The sequence below is a fragment of the Sarcophilus harrisii genome, chromosome 1 (assembly GCF_902635505.1).
Source record: "Sarcophilus harrisii chromosome 1, mSarHar1.11, whole genome shotgun sequence".
In the NCBI taxonomy this organism is placed as follows: domain Eukaryota; kingdom Metazoa; phylum Chordata; class Mammalia; order Dasyuromorphia; family Dasyuridae; genus Sarcophilus; species Sarcophilus harrisii.
Window position 1 is genome coordinate 602,407,451 of NC_045426.1, and position 16,057 is coordinate 602,423,507.

General features: G+C 33.9%; 1 protein-coding gene across 1 annotated transcript in view; it reads right to left on the reverse strand.

The window, feature by feature from the left end:
• Positions 1 to 16,057, reverse strand: part of EIF3H (eukaryotic translation initiation factor 3 subunit H) — a 105,202-nt gene that overhangs the window by 70,781 nt on the left and 18,364 nt on the right. The window contains exon 2 of the mRNA XM_003760335.3: positions 8,706 to 8,862. Coding sequence (XP_003760383.1) covers positions 8,706 to 8,862 — 157 coding nt within the window. The remainder of the gene's footprint in view (positions 1 to 8,705; positions 8,863 to 16,057) is intronic.

Sequence of the window (16,057 nt, forward strand, 5' to 3'; positions counted from 1 at the left end):
GGTCCAAATACCAGTTACTTACTAGTTGTTTTGCCTTTGGGAAAAATCATCTTAATGGACTTCAGGATACTGATTTGTAAAATGAGATTATTGTAGTTGATTTCTACAATCCAACGAATTCCTTTAACATTCTTACCTGACTCACTTTGAATTCTATGGCATCTTTCCTCAGATACCATAATAGTTGATAAAACAAAAATTTTAAGTCTCATTTATATATGTCAAGAAGTAAAAAAATCTACTTCTGACTTTTCTTAGTTCAACTTAGTTCAATTATAAAAACAACAATACCCAAAGTCCATAGTCTGTTAAGCCAAAAATTTCACTTGGGCTAATCTCTGCACAGACACAACATAAAATCACTGTTAAGGCAAATGCTGAGAAATGCAAGACTAAATGGCAATGAAATATTAATCTAATTTTTAATCCAAATGAAACTAGGAAGAAAGAGCATTAAAAATACTCCCATTTATATAAATTGATATACGAAAAGAAGCACATTATATACAATAAAGACAATAAAATAAACAACACTAAAAGCTATGAGAATTCAGATTAAATACAATGACTGCTATTGGTTCAAAAGGACCTTTTATCAAAACATTTGCTTTCTCTTGGCAGCAAAGTGATAGATTTTACCATAGAATATTTTTTCATTGCTAAAAGTTCCCAGAATCAGCCAAACATTTATTTATTAAGCATCTACTTGTGTGCAAGGCAATATGTTAAAAGAACCGGGTTATATATAAAAACCAGTTCATGACCTCAAGAAGCTCACAATCAAAAAGGAGAGACAATGCAAAAACAAATACAAATAAGTTAGGTACAACATAAGTAGAAAATAATTAACAAGGATAAAGTCCAAGAATTGAGAGGGCCTGGGAAAGATTTCTTGGGGAAAGAAGAGATTTTGGTTAGGATATAACAGAAGCCAAAGAGAATAGCAGTCAGAAATGAGGAAGGAGATCATTCCAGATCTTGCAGCCAGTCTTGGCCTACACACATGGAGGGTCTTGTTCCTAGAATAGCCAGAGTAGTGTTAATTAATCTGAAGAGTACGTGGTTGCAAGGTATAAGAAGACTAGAGATTATGAAGGGCTCTGAATGCCAAACAAGATTTTTTTAATTCAATCCCAGATAGGAAAGATATAGTCAGACCTGAGTTTTAGGAAAATTAACCCACCAGCAAGCAGGTGTGAGTTGATGAGGGTCTGCAATACAGTAATGGCAGTATCTGAAAGAAGAAGAGGAGCATATTCAAGAGATGTATGTTGCAACGGTAACATTGACGGGCCTTGGCAACAGATGGATATGGGGAGTAAAAGATGGTGAAGAATTCAGGATGACTCCTAGATATGAACTTGAGGGACTGGGAAGATAGTTGTGCAATAAGATTTTGTAATTATACTAAGAAATTAAGGAAATAACAAAAATGTTCTTATCTTTAACTGAGATCCCAAAGTTAGGCACATTCTGAAATGGAGGTTAATAATAATAATAATAACAACAATAATAATAAAAAGATTCCATATACAGCAAAATAGTTATTGAACATTAGAGAAAGCTAAGCAAATTATTATACACAAATTCAATGAACTTTTGCTATACTATATAAAATGAATACATAAACACTTAATGGCATATGTGTAACAAAATACAAAGAACAGCAAAACAATGAACAATGGAAAAATAATAATTTCTGCACTTAAGAAAAGTGCAGAATTTAGATTTAAAGAATTTGGGTTCAAATTATGACTCTTCCATGATTACTATGTGTCTGAATATGACCTTACCTATCTGAGAGAGATTCAAAAATTCAAATGTTTTGTACTATGTCATGTCAACTACTGGATGACTTGAACCACACAAGGAACCAGAGTCATACTGTGGATGTGGAATAGGAAATAGAGCTTCATTTTTAAGGAAATAAAACTAGTAAAAGCCAAATAAAATTGCCTCTAAATTTATGGCTATATAGTTGTCTTTTTCTTAGTGCCAACTAACTTTGCTTAGTAATTGAAAGAAAGAATGTTCCTGCTACCACCATAATATGGACCTTCATTACCACATGCCCAGTACAACTGCATTTTCACATAATGGAACTTAGTACATTGTGGTCATTAGGCATAAACCAAGGACGATATTGGTTATAATAAATAATTTCCTTTTATGTCATATCTTCCTAATATACTATAAGCTCCATAACGACAAACATAATATTTTACTAAAATGTATATTTTCCCCAGTGCTTATCAGTGATCTCCACACGAGGATACATAATAAATATTATGGAAATATTGTTCAGCATTCTCTACTCCTACAACAAATTCTGATGACATTTAAATGAATATATTTTCCAATTTATTCATGTGTACCAAGAACATTCAATGAATATCCACTGACCTATTAGATAATCCTTTAAAAAGAGATTTTTAGAAAAGAGAAAGAAATACTATCTAGTCCCTCTATTCTTCAGTAACTTTTCATCTACTTGAGAAAATAGGGCAAAAAGGTAAAACCATTAAACAATAAGAGAGAATACAGTTATCTTTATTTGTAATTCTAAGCACCAAAACAATGATAGTTAATATAGAGTCACTGGGTATGAACGTTTGTTGTACCAGTAGCTAAAAGACAAAATCTAAACTTAGAAATCATACCCCCAAAATAACAATTTCCAGTCATAAAAGGTTCTGTACTATTCAAAGTGTTTTCATATACATTATTTCAATCCATGTTTCCAACAATCCTAATACAGTAGGTGAGTGAGGTATTACTATCCTATATTACTGATAGAGATTCAGTAGCTTGGCTAAAATCAAAAGGGTAGGTAACAAAGCCTGAACTGAAGAGTCAGTGAAGTAAGTGAAGGCTTTATTACACTGACTCTTCAGAGTTCAGTGTTCTTTTAAAAATAAATTATTTTTAATAAGCTTAAAACCCACCTTAGGGAGATCAAATAGTCAAACAAAACAAATAACACATTACTCATGAAAATAAACTTCATTCCATACCCATACCGAACTATCTCTCAGATGAAAGGAAGCAGGCTTCACCATTAGTACTCTTTTGTAAAGATTTAAAATCATCTAAATGTGGAAATATGTTTAGGAGAATTGCACATATTTAACCCATATTGGATTATTTGACCTCTAGGAGAGGGGGGACAAGAGAGGGAGGGGAAAAAATGTGGAACACAAGGTTTTGCAAGGGTGAATGTTGACAACTATCTTTGCATGTATTTTGAAAAAATATTTAAAGTCATCAAAATTTCTATCACAATCCTTTCAATGGAACTTTATTTACATTTTTAGTTTTGAAGTTAACATTAAAAAAAAAAATTCCCAATTCACTTTCCATACCAACTATTCCAACCTCCAAACTTTCCTATTAATGTAATGGGTACCACCACACTCAGAGCCACCCAAGTTTAAAAGACCTAGGTCTCAACTCTTCACTCTTCATTCCTCCTCCCATATGCAATGTGGCACTAAATCGTACCAATTTCGCCTTCATTACATTTGTTTGCACTCCTTTCTCTCCTAAGCTACGACCCTTAGACTTCTGGTCAGTCTTTTTGCCTTAAGTCTCTATCCACTACTCAATCCACTTTACTGATTTCTCCATTCAGCTGTCAAGGTGATCTTGCAGATCTAGCCAAGTCAATCTCCCAAGGTCCTTTCTCCACTCCTCTGCCTCTCCTATCAATTAACATACCTGTGATTCTTTATCACCTCTAGATACTAATACTAATACTCTTGACTTTCATACTCTTATATTATAACTGGGTCCTCTACTACCTTTACAATCGTACATTTTATGTGCTCATAGTAACGACCTCTCCACCATTTCCCTCCACCCTCACCTCACCCTCCACCTCCTTAATTCTGTGCACTTTCATTGGCTGTCCAGTCTGGAATGCATCTCTCCTCATGTCAACATCCTAGTTTCTTAATGTTTCAGTCTTTAATCTTATTTGTACATAGATACTTTGAATGTTGTCTTCCAGATTTCACTATGACTTACTTGAAGGCAGAATCCATCTTTTGCTTTTCTAATGCCTGGCAGTCATTAGGCATTTAAATGCTTATTGCTTTCCTGTTTGGTTTTTATGATATAAAAATAATTCATCATATTCATATACTTCAATTTATTCAGTCATTCTTCAAGTGGCAGGTAAGTACTTACCTTCTTTTCTTTTAATCTCCTCTTAACCCCTATGACAATCTAGTCCAACATTTCCAGATCTCATTTGGGATTTTTTTGGTAGAGATAATGAACTGATTTGCTATTTCCTTTTCCAGCTCATTTTACAGATAAGGAAACGGAGGCAAATGAAATTAAGTGGCTTGCCCAGGTCACCCAGCTAGTATGTGAAGTCACATTTAACCTAAGTCTTCCTAACTTCAAGTTTCGCATTCCATTCACTGCACTGCCCTTCTAAAAATTCTCCCCCTTTTCCTGATGAGTTTAGTGTATTTTCATCTCTTTGTATGTGTCTATGTCTATGTGTGTGTGTATGTGTACATTCAAACCCTCCTTTGTCTGATTCAAATAAGAGTAAACTTCAGAAAATGGCTGCTTCCCTCCCTCTTCTCAGTCTTTTTTAGTCTTACCGCCTTCTTGATGTTTTCTTGTAATAGTGAGTTCCTCCTTTATATTTTTTTCTCTCTTGATGCTCCCAGACTAAAAATAATATATCCTTAAATCCTGTTTTTTTTTGTATTTAATTCCTTCTCGGTATCATTTGAAGACATCAAGATTTTAAAGGAGAATCTGTTCCTTGCCTTTCCAGGTTTCTCTTCACTTCATTTGCACTTCAAAGTTCCTACTCAATTATGGGATTTTTTAAAATCAAAAACATTTGAAAGTTTTATATTCAATTATAAGCCCACTTCCCCCCTTCAGGATTATACTAAGCTTTGTGGAGTTATAATAATTCTTGGTTGTAAGCTTGTTTTTTTTTGCATTTTAGAAATAATGCATTAAAGGACCCTCTCTCATTTATCACAAAATCCCCCAGATCCTATGTGATGATCTTGACTGTGATCTCTTAGTATCTGAACTGATGCTTTCTGATTTTTTTTTTTTTTTAAATAAGAAAGCTCTGGATTTTGGCTATAATATTCTTGAGATTTGTCCTGGATCCTCTCAGGACATGATCAGCTGATTCTATCTTTACTTTACCCTATGATTCTAATTGGAGTTTTCATTTATTTTTGGAAACCTAAGTGTTCAGATGATTTGTTTTTCTTTTAATCATAGTTTTCAGGGAGTATGATGATTTTTAAATTATCTTTCTTTTACCTGTTTCCAAGATCAGTTCTTTTTGAAAAAAGCTAATTTAAATATTCTTTTGATTTTTTTTCAACTTTTTGGTTTTCTTCAAATATTTCTTACTGCTTCTTGATTTTTCTGGCTTACTTGAATTTGTAAGGAGTAAAAAACTCCTTGGATAAGTTTATCATTTTCTCTTTGAATCCATTTACTCTCATTCCAATTCTTTTCTACCAGTGCTTTTATTTCACTAAACTATATCTTGCTTTATTTCTCATAGGTATTTATACACTTCCCGCAGTCTTTTGCTGTTGGTATCTTTGGTCAGTCTCTGACACATTTTGAAGCTACCAAAGATACTTGTTCTGACTTTTCTATTGTCTGTAAGTTTCTTGCTAACTACAATTCTTAAGGTGGAAGAAGTCATTTACTGCAGTTGTTCAATGAATTTATTGATAATTATTCCAGTTAGTGCCATCTTTTGGTTTTTGAAAAAAAAAAAAATACAATATAGGAGCTATTTGATATACCTTATTTCAGGGAGCCATTTAGAAGGAAAACTCAATGTTTTTTTCTTTGTGTTCATACTTTAAATTGGTTCCTGATTCTATTTGGCTCTCCATCATTCTTCATTTCTTGTGGCTCCATTGAGATACCATGATTTGTTCAGCTATTTCATCAAAAGTCATCCTTTGGTGTCAATACTTTGCTACTACAAAAACTGCTTCTTTGGGGCTCCTGAAGTCAGGATGACTCGAGTTCAAATCTTGATCTCAGACACTTACCACTTTCTAGCTGTGTGGCCCTGAGCAAGTCACTTAATCCCAATTGCCTCAGGAAAAACAAACAAACAAACAAACAAACAAACAAAAAACCCTACTTCTAAAAATATTATTTTATCTGTAAGACTTTTCTTTACACATGTCAACAATTAGTATTCTTGAATTTATGAAACACTAGACTACTAGATTCAATTGCTTCTGTGTCTAACTTACCTTGCCTGGGTCTTTGATCCATTTTTTCCTTTCTAACTAGTATTCCCAATGTTCTTTATATATAATTCAGTTTTATTTGAATATATTCCTCATTCCTTAACTCAGATTAACACTGAGCACTGAAATGAATTCATTCACTAAATAGTATCATTCAAATTACCAATGTATAAAGTCTGAAATTCTATAGTTCTATGAATCCTAATCTCAAGTATGCTTAAAAAACATCAGGTTTGTTTTAAGACTGGCAAAAAATAAATTTTTTAAACTGCAATTGTCAGCTCCATTAAAGTCCTGAATGAAAAACAAGTTTAGGTACTAAAACACACTAATTCAGGCTAATGGGGAGGGGCTTTTGCACTCAGAATCAGAGTTAGAATGGACCTCAATTCTAGCCCCAATGATGAGGAATTGTTTCTGAGTCTATTTTATTTCAAAATATTAAGAAGTACTTCCCTGCCACTTCCCAATCTTTATCCTATTTTGCTTATACTAAAGGAAAGCCTACTTCTCTGTAAATACTTCCACATATTAGTGCTGCTCATCCTCTTTGGAATCACAGAAAGCAAAACTATTTACACTCACACAATATAATTTTCAAATGTTTAAGGGAGGAATCATGTCCTCCCATACCCACAACAAACACTTCAGTCTCTTACAAAATTATAGGATCGTGGATGTGATGCTAAAAGAACTTAAAAAGATTATTAAAGATCACTGTATCCAACTATCTCATTTTACAAATAAATTGAGGCTAAATGAGAACCCTGACCCAGGATTATAACACAAAGTATGGGAGGCAAGACTCTAATCTAGATCCACCTTGCCTCTAAGACCAGTGCACTATAAAACATCAGGCTGTCTCAATCTCCAGGCAAGATATTCCCAGTTTCTTCAACCAATCCCTCAACAGTCACTCTCCTCTAAACAAAATTCAGCTTTTTCAATGATGTTTCTCCCAAAATGTGGCACCTATCATGAAAAATAATACTTAAGAAATCATCTAACCAGCAAACTACAGAAAACTCTATGACTTCCAATATCTTAGACCCAATAACATAGCTCAAGATCACATCAACTTTTTTGGCTGCCTAAATTCTATAATAATTCTTCCCAATTGCTAATAATCCCAAATTGCTAATAATCACAGTTCATAAAGATAATGTTTCCCTCCCCCTAAAAAAAGATACTCAAACCATTTGATAGTGTTTAAAAAAAAAAAAAAAGGCAGGCTAGATTTGGAGTTTGGACTAAATTGTAGCTCAGCAAGAGCTTTCTAAATGGTTTTCAGCAATTGACCTCCATTTTGTGTGGAAGGGTTGGAGGGAAGAAGACTTTTTCACATAAAATTGACCACTGAGCCAGGAAAAGGCTTGCTGATAGGGCTACCTGCCTCAAGTCCCTCCCCAGGTCTACAATGTTCTCCCTTCTTATCTCTGTCTTTTGGCTTCCTTGGCATCTTTTAAGACCTAACTCTAGGAAGTCTTTCCCAGTACTCTGTTTTGTATATACTTTATTTGCTATCTCCCTCATTAGATTATGAGCAACTTGAGAGTGGGAACTATTTTGCCCATTTTTGAATACTTTGCTCTTAGCACAGTGCATGGCAAACAGTAGGTACTTAATAAATGTTTTTACTGAGTGATTATTTAAAGGTTACAATAGAAACAAAATAATTAGGTATTGCTGAGCGGAGGGGAGGGAATCTAGATGATGAAAATCTCAAAGTGGGGAACTATAGCAAACAAAATCAAAAATGTTAGAGGAACAGACTAGATCAAAAGTGTGAAATTTAAACAATAATATTCCCCCAGTTACATTTTAATATGGTCTGGTCTCAAGAAAGTTGTGGGCAACACTAACCCCCACCTTCATGGTTTGGTACCTCTGGACATAGTTTTATTGAAGTATGAATTGCTAAACATATTTATGAAATAAAAATACCTAAAATACAGATACTATGCAATGCCACATAAAAGCATATCATAAAAAGGAAAATTTGTAATTAATACATTAATGTCCCAACTACTTACCTCCACACAAACAAAATAATTATGCTGTCATTCAATTATACTGAAACTGCCTTTCTAAAATGGTAGAAAATAGCTTGTTCTCTTAAATAGGTGACAATATCCTAAGGAAATCTTGTAAATGATATATTTAGAGAATCATTTTAATGATGGAAAAGCTTCATCCAGTTCCTTCCCAAATTATCACAAATGACAAGGAAGATAAAGCTGAATCAAATTTTACTATATATTTTAAAACATATACCCAAAGCACTCACATGCTTTACAAAAACAAACAAAAAAGGTTGACACAATAGTGACCCCAAATCAATTCTTATAATAGAAAATTAAAGTTTACTGTAGAGAATGTTCTTAAAATGTCAGCTAATTTAAAAATACTTAAAAGACACAAGAGAAATACTATTACCTTCATCAAAATCAGCATCATCCTCTGTGTGTTGGGGAAAAGGAAAACAATTGGTGATTTCAAGTCTGTCTTCCACTACCAGACCCAAAAGTACTCCTTGGACAACTTCATTTCCTTGTCCTTCTTCTTGGTAATGTTTAATTATTTTCAAAACAACCTAAAAGAAAACCATATAAATAATTTTACAGGTATTTGCAGAGTTCCAAAATCTTTTATCTGAAAAAAAATATATGAAGCAGATTGCAATGAAGCCAAATTCAATTGATTAAAAAAAATTAGAAAATGTACCATACAGGAGCATACTGAAACTGAAGGAAGAGAGACATCAACAGAAAGAACCAGAGTAGGAGACTTTATATCCTGTAAATTCATTAACTTATCAAAAGGCTGATAAAATAGTTATTTTTATTTTAACCACAGTAACTTTGAAATATTATCTAGTTCAAAGTTTCTGTCCATTAGTTTGAGACTATGTTTTCACTTGCCATTCCTGCCTTCAGACCACAATTAACTATTCAGTTACATACTAGCAATTTGGTTATTAACCTTTATCTCAAATTGAAATGGGGGGAGGAGGACATGCAAAAGGCAGGTTGGCCAAAAAAAAAAAAAAAAAAAAAAAAAAAGTTGTTACAACAAATTGTATTTTTGCCATTGTGGTGATAAATAGCTCCATAACACTGCCAAAAGCTGGCACCCTCTTCTTAATAGTATCTGTTTACATTATACAGTAAAGGTACAATGCCAGATAAAGATCTGAGTTGGGGGACTTGAGTTGAAATCTCCTCTATAATTTCTTAATTGTGTGACATCAGGCAACTAACTCCTCAGTAGCTTTGACTAAATCCTAAACTTGAGCTTGACTTACCTGGTTGATGAAGGAAATATTTTGTAGGTCCTCCTTACATTGAAGTGATAGTGCTCATTAAAACTCATTAACTAGAAACTCAATTTACAAATTTAGAATAGAGTACTTATTAGAAATGCTTATTAAGACAGTCCTTTGTCCTAAAAACTGGTGAGATCTATGGAAAAGTATTCAGAAATAAAACAAAGAAACCCTTTGAGAGTTTCAGAATAGGGACCAACCAGGCCATGGAAGTAGAAGTTCTCTCTCATCAATGGGGAAGATAGGAAGGTGATAGAGAGGTAAAACACTTCTTTCTTCTCTCCCATTCCAATGCTACTAGAAGAAATAGAGAATCTATCTCCTACAAGAAGCAGTAAGAGAATATGGCTATTGTCTATGAAACAGGATAAAGATAGAACATTCTAGAGGATGGGAAGGTATCATTTATCTGCATGGTATTTTACTTGGGAGACTTTTAGTTACAAAAATGCAATATAGCATTAGGCCTTTAATGGCAATGTCCATAGAAACCACAAGATGGGGATATTACCCCAATGAAAGGCTGTCTCTCTATGCAAGTCTTCTGTCAGTACCAGTATCATAGAAGGAACCATCTAATACAACACCTTCATCTTATATATAAAGAAAGGGATTCAGAGAGAAGTTATCTGCCCAAAATCACATTGTAGTAAGTAGCAAAACCAGTAAAGAAACCTATCTTTTCAATCCAAAATCTGCTTTTCCCTTAAGCATATACTCTGCTGTATCTCTACATTTCTTTCTTCTTCTGTCTTTTTAACTGTAAATAATATAAAAATTAAGAATTTTATTTACTCAAGTTGCTTCATGTTTCAACACGGAAAAAGAAGGCAAATGGAACATGTTATATTTCTCTCAAAAAACAAAAACTTAATTTAATGTACATTTTTTTTACATATCCGTCTCTCTGGATCAATTTTTCTTTTGAAGTTCAGTAATCCCAAAAAGTTCCTGCAGTTGTGCTAAAGGGGCTCAAATTTTTCTTGAAAATGTTAATCCTCAGTAATTAAATGGAAAGGGGTGTTCTTTCTTGGAGATTTTCTAAAACAAAATGGCTAACACTTCAGGTACTACCCCATGCTAAAGATCAGATGGGAAAACTTGCTGAATATTTTCCTTTCTCCAGAAGCTTGCTTATATAAACTAATATAATTCCATAAACCATGTGAAGATGCCACAAAAGACCAATAAGGTAAACTGTTCTGAACTTCCTATACTTTGCCTTATTCCTATTCCCACTGGCACACATCTTATATAATAATGTTTCCTAAAATATAGTCACCACATTCTTCTGAAGTTTCTGTTCTCACTTGGAAAATACTCAGCAAGGAATCCCAAACTGCAAGAAGCCAACTAGATGTTATCTTCTAAAATGATTTTTTTTTTTTATTATTTTTACTCCTATTCTTTATTATTCAGTGTAGATGCAGCTCCAGACTACTATGTAGTCCTACTACATTAGTTGCACTAATTACTACAGCATCGGGGAAAAAATAATTGCTTTAAAAAATCATTTGACCCTTACTTTGAATCTTCTTTTTCCCAAAAGATAAAAATAAGAAGCAAAAAAGGATACGAGTATATAATTCTTAATTCAATAGAGGAACAAATTAACTGTAATTGTATATATATAAAAATTGTAACTAGCTAAGATAGATGTCTGTGAACTGAAGCCCTTAAAAAAACAAAGCAGTTTGGCTAAACCTGCTCTGAATAATGAAAATGAAACAGTGAAGAATTGTTTCTATTGGCATAACTTCTAAAACTGATCTGTCAAACTCATACCATTAATTGTCAATTCCATAAGAGGCCTAAATTAGTTATATTTTTAAATGAACTTTGCTTTGAATATTTCTTTAAATAATACTTTAAAAAGTTCCCTCAAAGATTATAGAAAAAACTTTAAAAACAAAACCAAAAAACTTATTATTCCATGTTAGGTTTGGCATTTCTGCCAGTTTCTTCTACCAAGTTTGTACCCTAAGGAATGGAAATGCTGTTAGAGTTATTTTTTTAAACTAGCTAAATACCCATATGCTTTTAGGAACAGTTATGTTTACTAGAATCTAGGTTGGCTGAATATGCTGAAGTATTATTTATGACTGTTTATAACTAAAAGGACTTCAACAATAATTCATTTTTTAAGTCAATCCATATTTCCTGGGGGGGCGGGGGGGGAGGAACTAGGAAAGACTGACAGAAAAAATGTTTGTGGCAGCCCTTTTTGTAGTGGCTAGAAACTGGAAATTGAATGGATGCCCATCAATTGGAGAATGGCTGAGTAAATTGTGGTATATAAATGTTATGGAATATTATTGTTCTGTAAGAAATGACCAGCAGCAAGATGAACACAGACGTTTGGAGAGACTTACATGAACTGTTGCTAAGTGAAATGAGCAGAACCAGGAGATCATTATACACTTCAACAACAATACCATATGAGGACCAATTCCGATGGAAGTAGCTATCTCCAACAATGAGAGGATCCAATTCAGTTCCAATTAATCAGTAATGAACAGAACCAGCTATACCCAGCAAAAGAATACTGGGAAATGAGTGTGGACCACAACACAGCATTTACATTCTTTTTGTTATTGTTTGTTTGTTTTTTGTTCCCCCCCACCCAAGTTATTTTTACCTTCTTTTTAAATCTGATTTTTTCTTGTGCAACAAGATAACCGTATATATATATATAATTTAACATATACCTTAACATATTTAAAATGTTTGGGACTACCTGCTATCTAGGAGAGGGGGGTGGAGGTAAGGAGGGGAAAAGTTGGAACAGAAGTTTTTGCAAAGGTCAATGTTGAAAAATTACTCATGCATATGTTTTGTCAGTAAAAAGCTATAATAAAAAAAAAAAAAAAGAAAAGATTGGTAGAATACAAAATAGATCTGTACATTAATCTACCACAATACAGTAGCAATAGAGGCTACTTATGTAGAAGTCACATAACCCCCCCCCCCCAAAAAAAAATTACAACTATTAACAATTGTTAAGAAAAGAATGAAGTAAGGGATCAAAGCACATATATTATCATGAGATTGCTAATATCAATATAAATCTTTGTATATTTTAGAGGAAAAGTAAGATGTGCAGGGAATTAGCACAAACCCACATAGCTCTCCCTAAAATATTTAGTGTCAGTTTAAGTCATTAAAACTTATTTAAGCTTCTTAAGTAGTAGTACAATCTTAAACCATCTAAGTCATTAATGCTTAAAATTGCACTAAGACTTTTGGGATGCTTTGTATAAGACTAAGCATCATTCCCAAAAGACAAAATAGCTTTCAAAAGAAAAATTGCAAACTATCCATGCTAACACATGAACAAATGCTGCAGATCACTATTAGAAATGGAAAAAAAAAAAAAAAAAAAAAAGCTCTGAATTTTCTGCTCACACCAAACTGACAATGATAAAATAAAAATCAGTCAACAGTGAAAGGGCTATGGGAAGAGAAGACAATTAACTCATTGTGGTACAATAATTTCAATAATTCTGGAAAACAAACTTCAATTATGCAGGAAAAGTAATTAAGTTGTTCATATTCTTTGACCAAGCTGGGCAAATAGCCCAAGAAAGTCAAACCGAAGGAATGGTCTTATATTTAAACACAATGCTTACAAGAGTAATCTTCGTAGTATCAACAGACCTGAAATTCAAAGGATGCCAATTCAGGAATGTCTGGGCATATTATAATTAAGCAATAACAATATGTAGAAAAAAACATGTAAAACTTGAAGAAACTTGAGGACATTTACAAGAAAAGATGCAACTAAGTAGCCTATAAGAACAGCAATGCATATTCAATGAAAAAAGGGGCAGTGGATAAAGCACCAGCCTTGAATTCAGGAGGACAGCAGTTCAAATCCAGCCTCAGACACTTAACACTAGCTATGTGACTCTGAGCAAGTCACTTAATCCTCCTCCCCCCAATTTCTTGCCAAAAAAGAAGGAAAGAAAATTGAGAGAAAAAAAAAAAAAAAACATTCAATGAATACAGAATGTCATAACTGCAAAACTAAAAGCGAAACGCATATAAATTCTGGTGATTAATCATGGGTCCTGAGAGAGATTCTAACCAATTTTAAAATCTCAAAAATGGAGGGTGTTGACCGATTTAAGAAAAGTAAACGAACAGATGGAAACTATAAGAACTCTTCAGCCTGGACTTCCATTTCCTATTCAATTGCCTAGAGAAAGGCCTATTTGGGTTACAGACATTAAAGATGGTTTCTATTCTATCCCTCTGGACAAAAAGGATATGAAAAGATTTGCCTTCTCAGTGCCCAGCATTAACTTAGCTGAGCCTTATAAAAGATATAAATGGACAGTTTTGGCACAGGGAATGAAAAATAGCCCTACTATGTGTCACATGTATGTTGCTGCAAGTTATGTTGTTACATTATATGGATGATATCTTGGGGTATGCACCTAAGGAGCAAATGTTTGAAGCATGTCTACAAAAGACCATAGAAACACTAAAGAACTACAAATTGCATATAGCTCTAGAGAAAATTCAAAGACATCCTTCTTTTCAATATTTAGGATATGAAGTATACACTCAGGTGCTTACAATACAAAAACTGTCCTTAAGAACAGAGACGCTAAATACCTTAAAGGACTTTCAAAAATTGATAGGAGATATCCAATGGATACAACCAGTGTTAGGCTTGACTACCTATCAATTGCAATCATTATATGATTATTTTAAGGCGAGACAGTGCTTTAAACTCACCATGCCAGTTTACAAAAAAAGCTCAAGAGGCTTTGAGAGAAGTTGAACTGGCTTTATCCAATGTGGTTGAAAGAGACTCAAAAACCCTTGGAAATATCAGTTTGCTACACAAGAGGCACCCACAATAGTACTTCATCAAGGGCATAATGTGATAGTGGGTGAACTTCCTAGCACAACCAGACCTTACTCCTTACCCAGTGCTTGTGACTAGAATTTTATTAAAGGCCATTAAGCAAGCAGTACAATTATCTGGGATGAGACCTGACAAGATATACACCTTTTATACCAATGCACAAATTAATGTATGCTGTGAAACCATCCCAGAATGGCAAATTTTATTAGCCCGGTTCCAAATTTTACACATGGGTCTCCATTAAAGATAACCTGACTATTACATAATTGGTGATGGATTTCTAAGGTTCCTCTTAAAGGACCAACTCTCTTTTACAGATGCATCCAAATCTAACATTTGTGCTGTATACTCTCATGATTTAACTATAAACAGAGTAATCAGAACTCCTTTTCAGTCCACTCAGCAGAAGGAATTGTATGCAATCATGCTGGCTCTTACTTATTATTCAGGAGATATAAATATAATACCTGATTCGGCCCATTTAGTAGGTGCCACAGCCCAAATAAAATTTGCAGCCTCCAATATATATCGGCTCTTTAAGGAATTTCAAGAGCGAGTGAGAAGGCATCCAGATAAGATTTATATTTTGTATGTCCACTCTCATAGTGAACTTCCAAGTCCAATTTTTTATGGAAATTCAAACCAACATGGTTAGAAGACTGCCTTTGAATTTCCATAAAAAATAGGACCACAAGCAATAAAAACAGATAATGGACCTGCATATATTTCTAAACATTTTGCACACTTTTGTGCACAGTATCAGATTTTGCACACCACTGACATACCTTTTAATCCTCAAGGACAGGCAATAGTAGAGAAGAGAAACAGACATCAAGACAAAAACAAAAGAAAGGGGGAGCCACAGGTAACCCTAGAGAACTTTTAAATTTAGTTCTTTATACAATTAACTTCTTGATTTTTGATAAAGATGCACTGGCTGCAGCAGATAGGTTTTATAACCCACCAGAAAGGCAGTGTCCAGTGCAAGCAGCTCCAATGTAATTGCCAAGTGATGTGTAGAGATCCAGAAAGTGGTGAATGGAAGGGACCACATAGGTTAACTGCTTGGGGGGAAAGGGTTTGCTTGTATCTCTACAGATGGAGAAAGAATTAGATGGGTGCCAATGAGCCATATTCTCTTTGTTCATGGGAGAGAGACAGAGAAGACCCAAGAAATATCAGATGGTTCTATCGCTGACTGTGCCCACCACTGAAAGAGCATAATAGCAGTTATGGCAATTGCCTCATGAACATAAAAAATTGTTATTGAGACTGATGCAGGATTTCAAAACCCCCAGGAATCATTGGATTCTCTGAGACATGATGAGATTATTGCAGGACTTCAAAACTTGCAGGAATCATTGGATTCCCTGACACGTGAAGCAATGGACAATAGATTGGTTCTGGACAACTACTAGGACTTATGAACATTACGTTATATTACTATATATTACTATGTGCTTGCTTAATACCTTCCATGCTGATGGATTTATGTATACCTGTTTCAATTTCAACCCAGAGGAAACCCACTAACAATATCCAGTTTGATTCCCCATTTCCATTTGGTGTTTTCATCTCCCTTCCTGA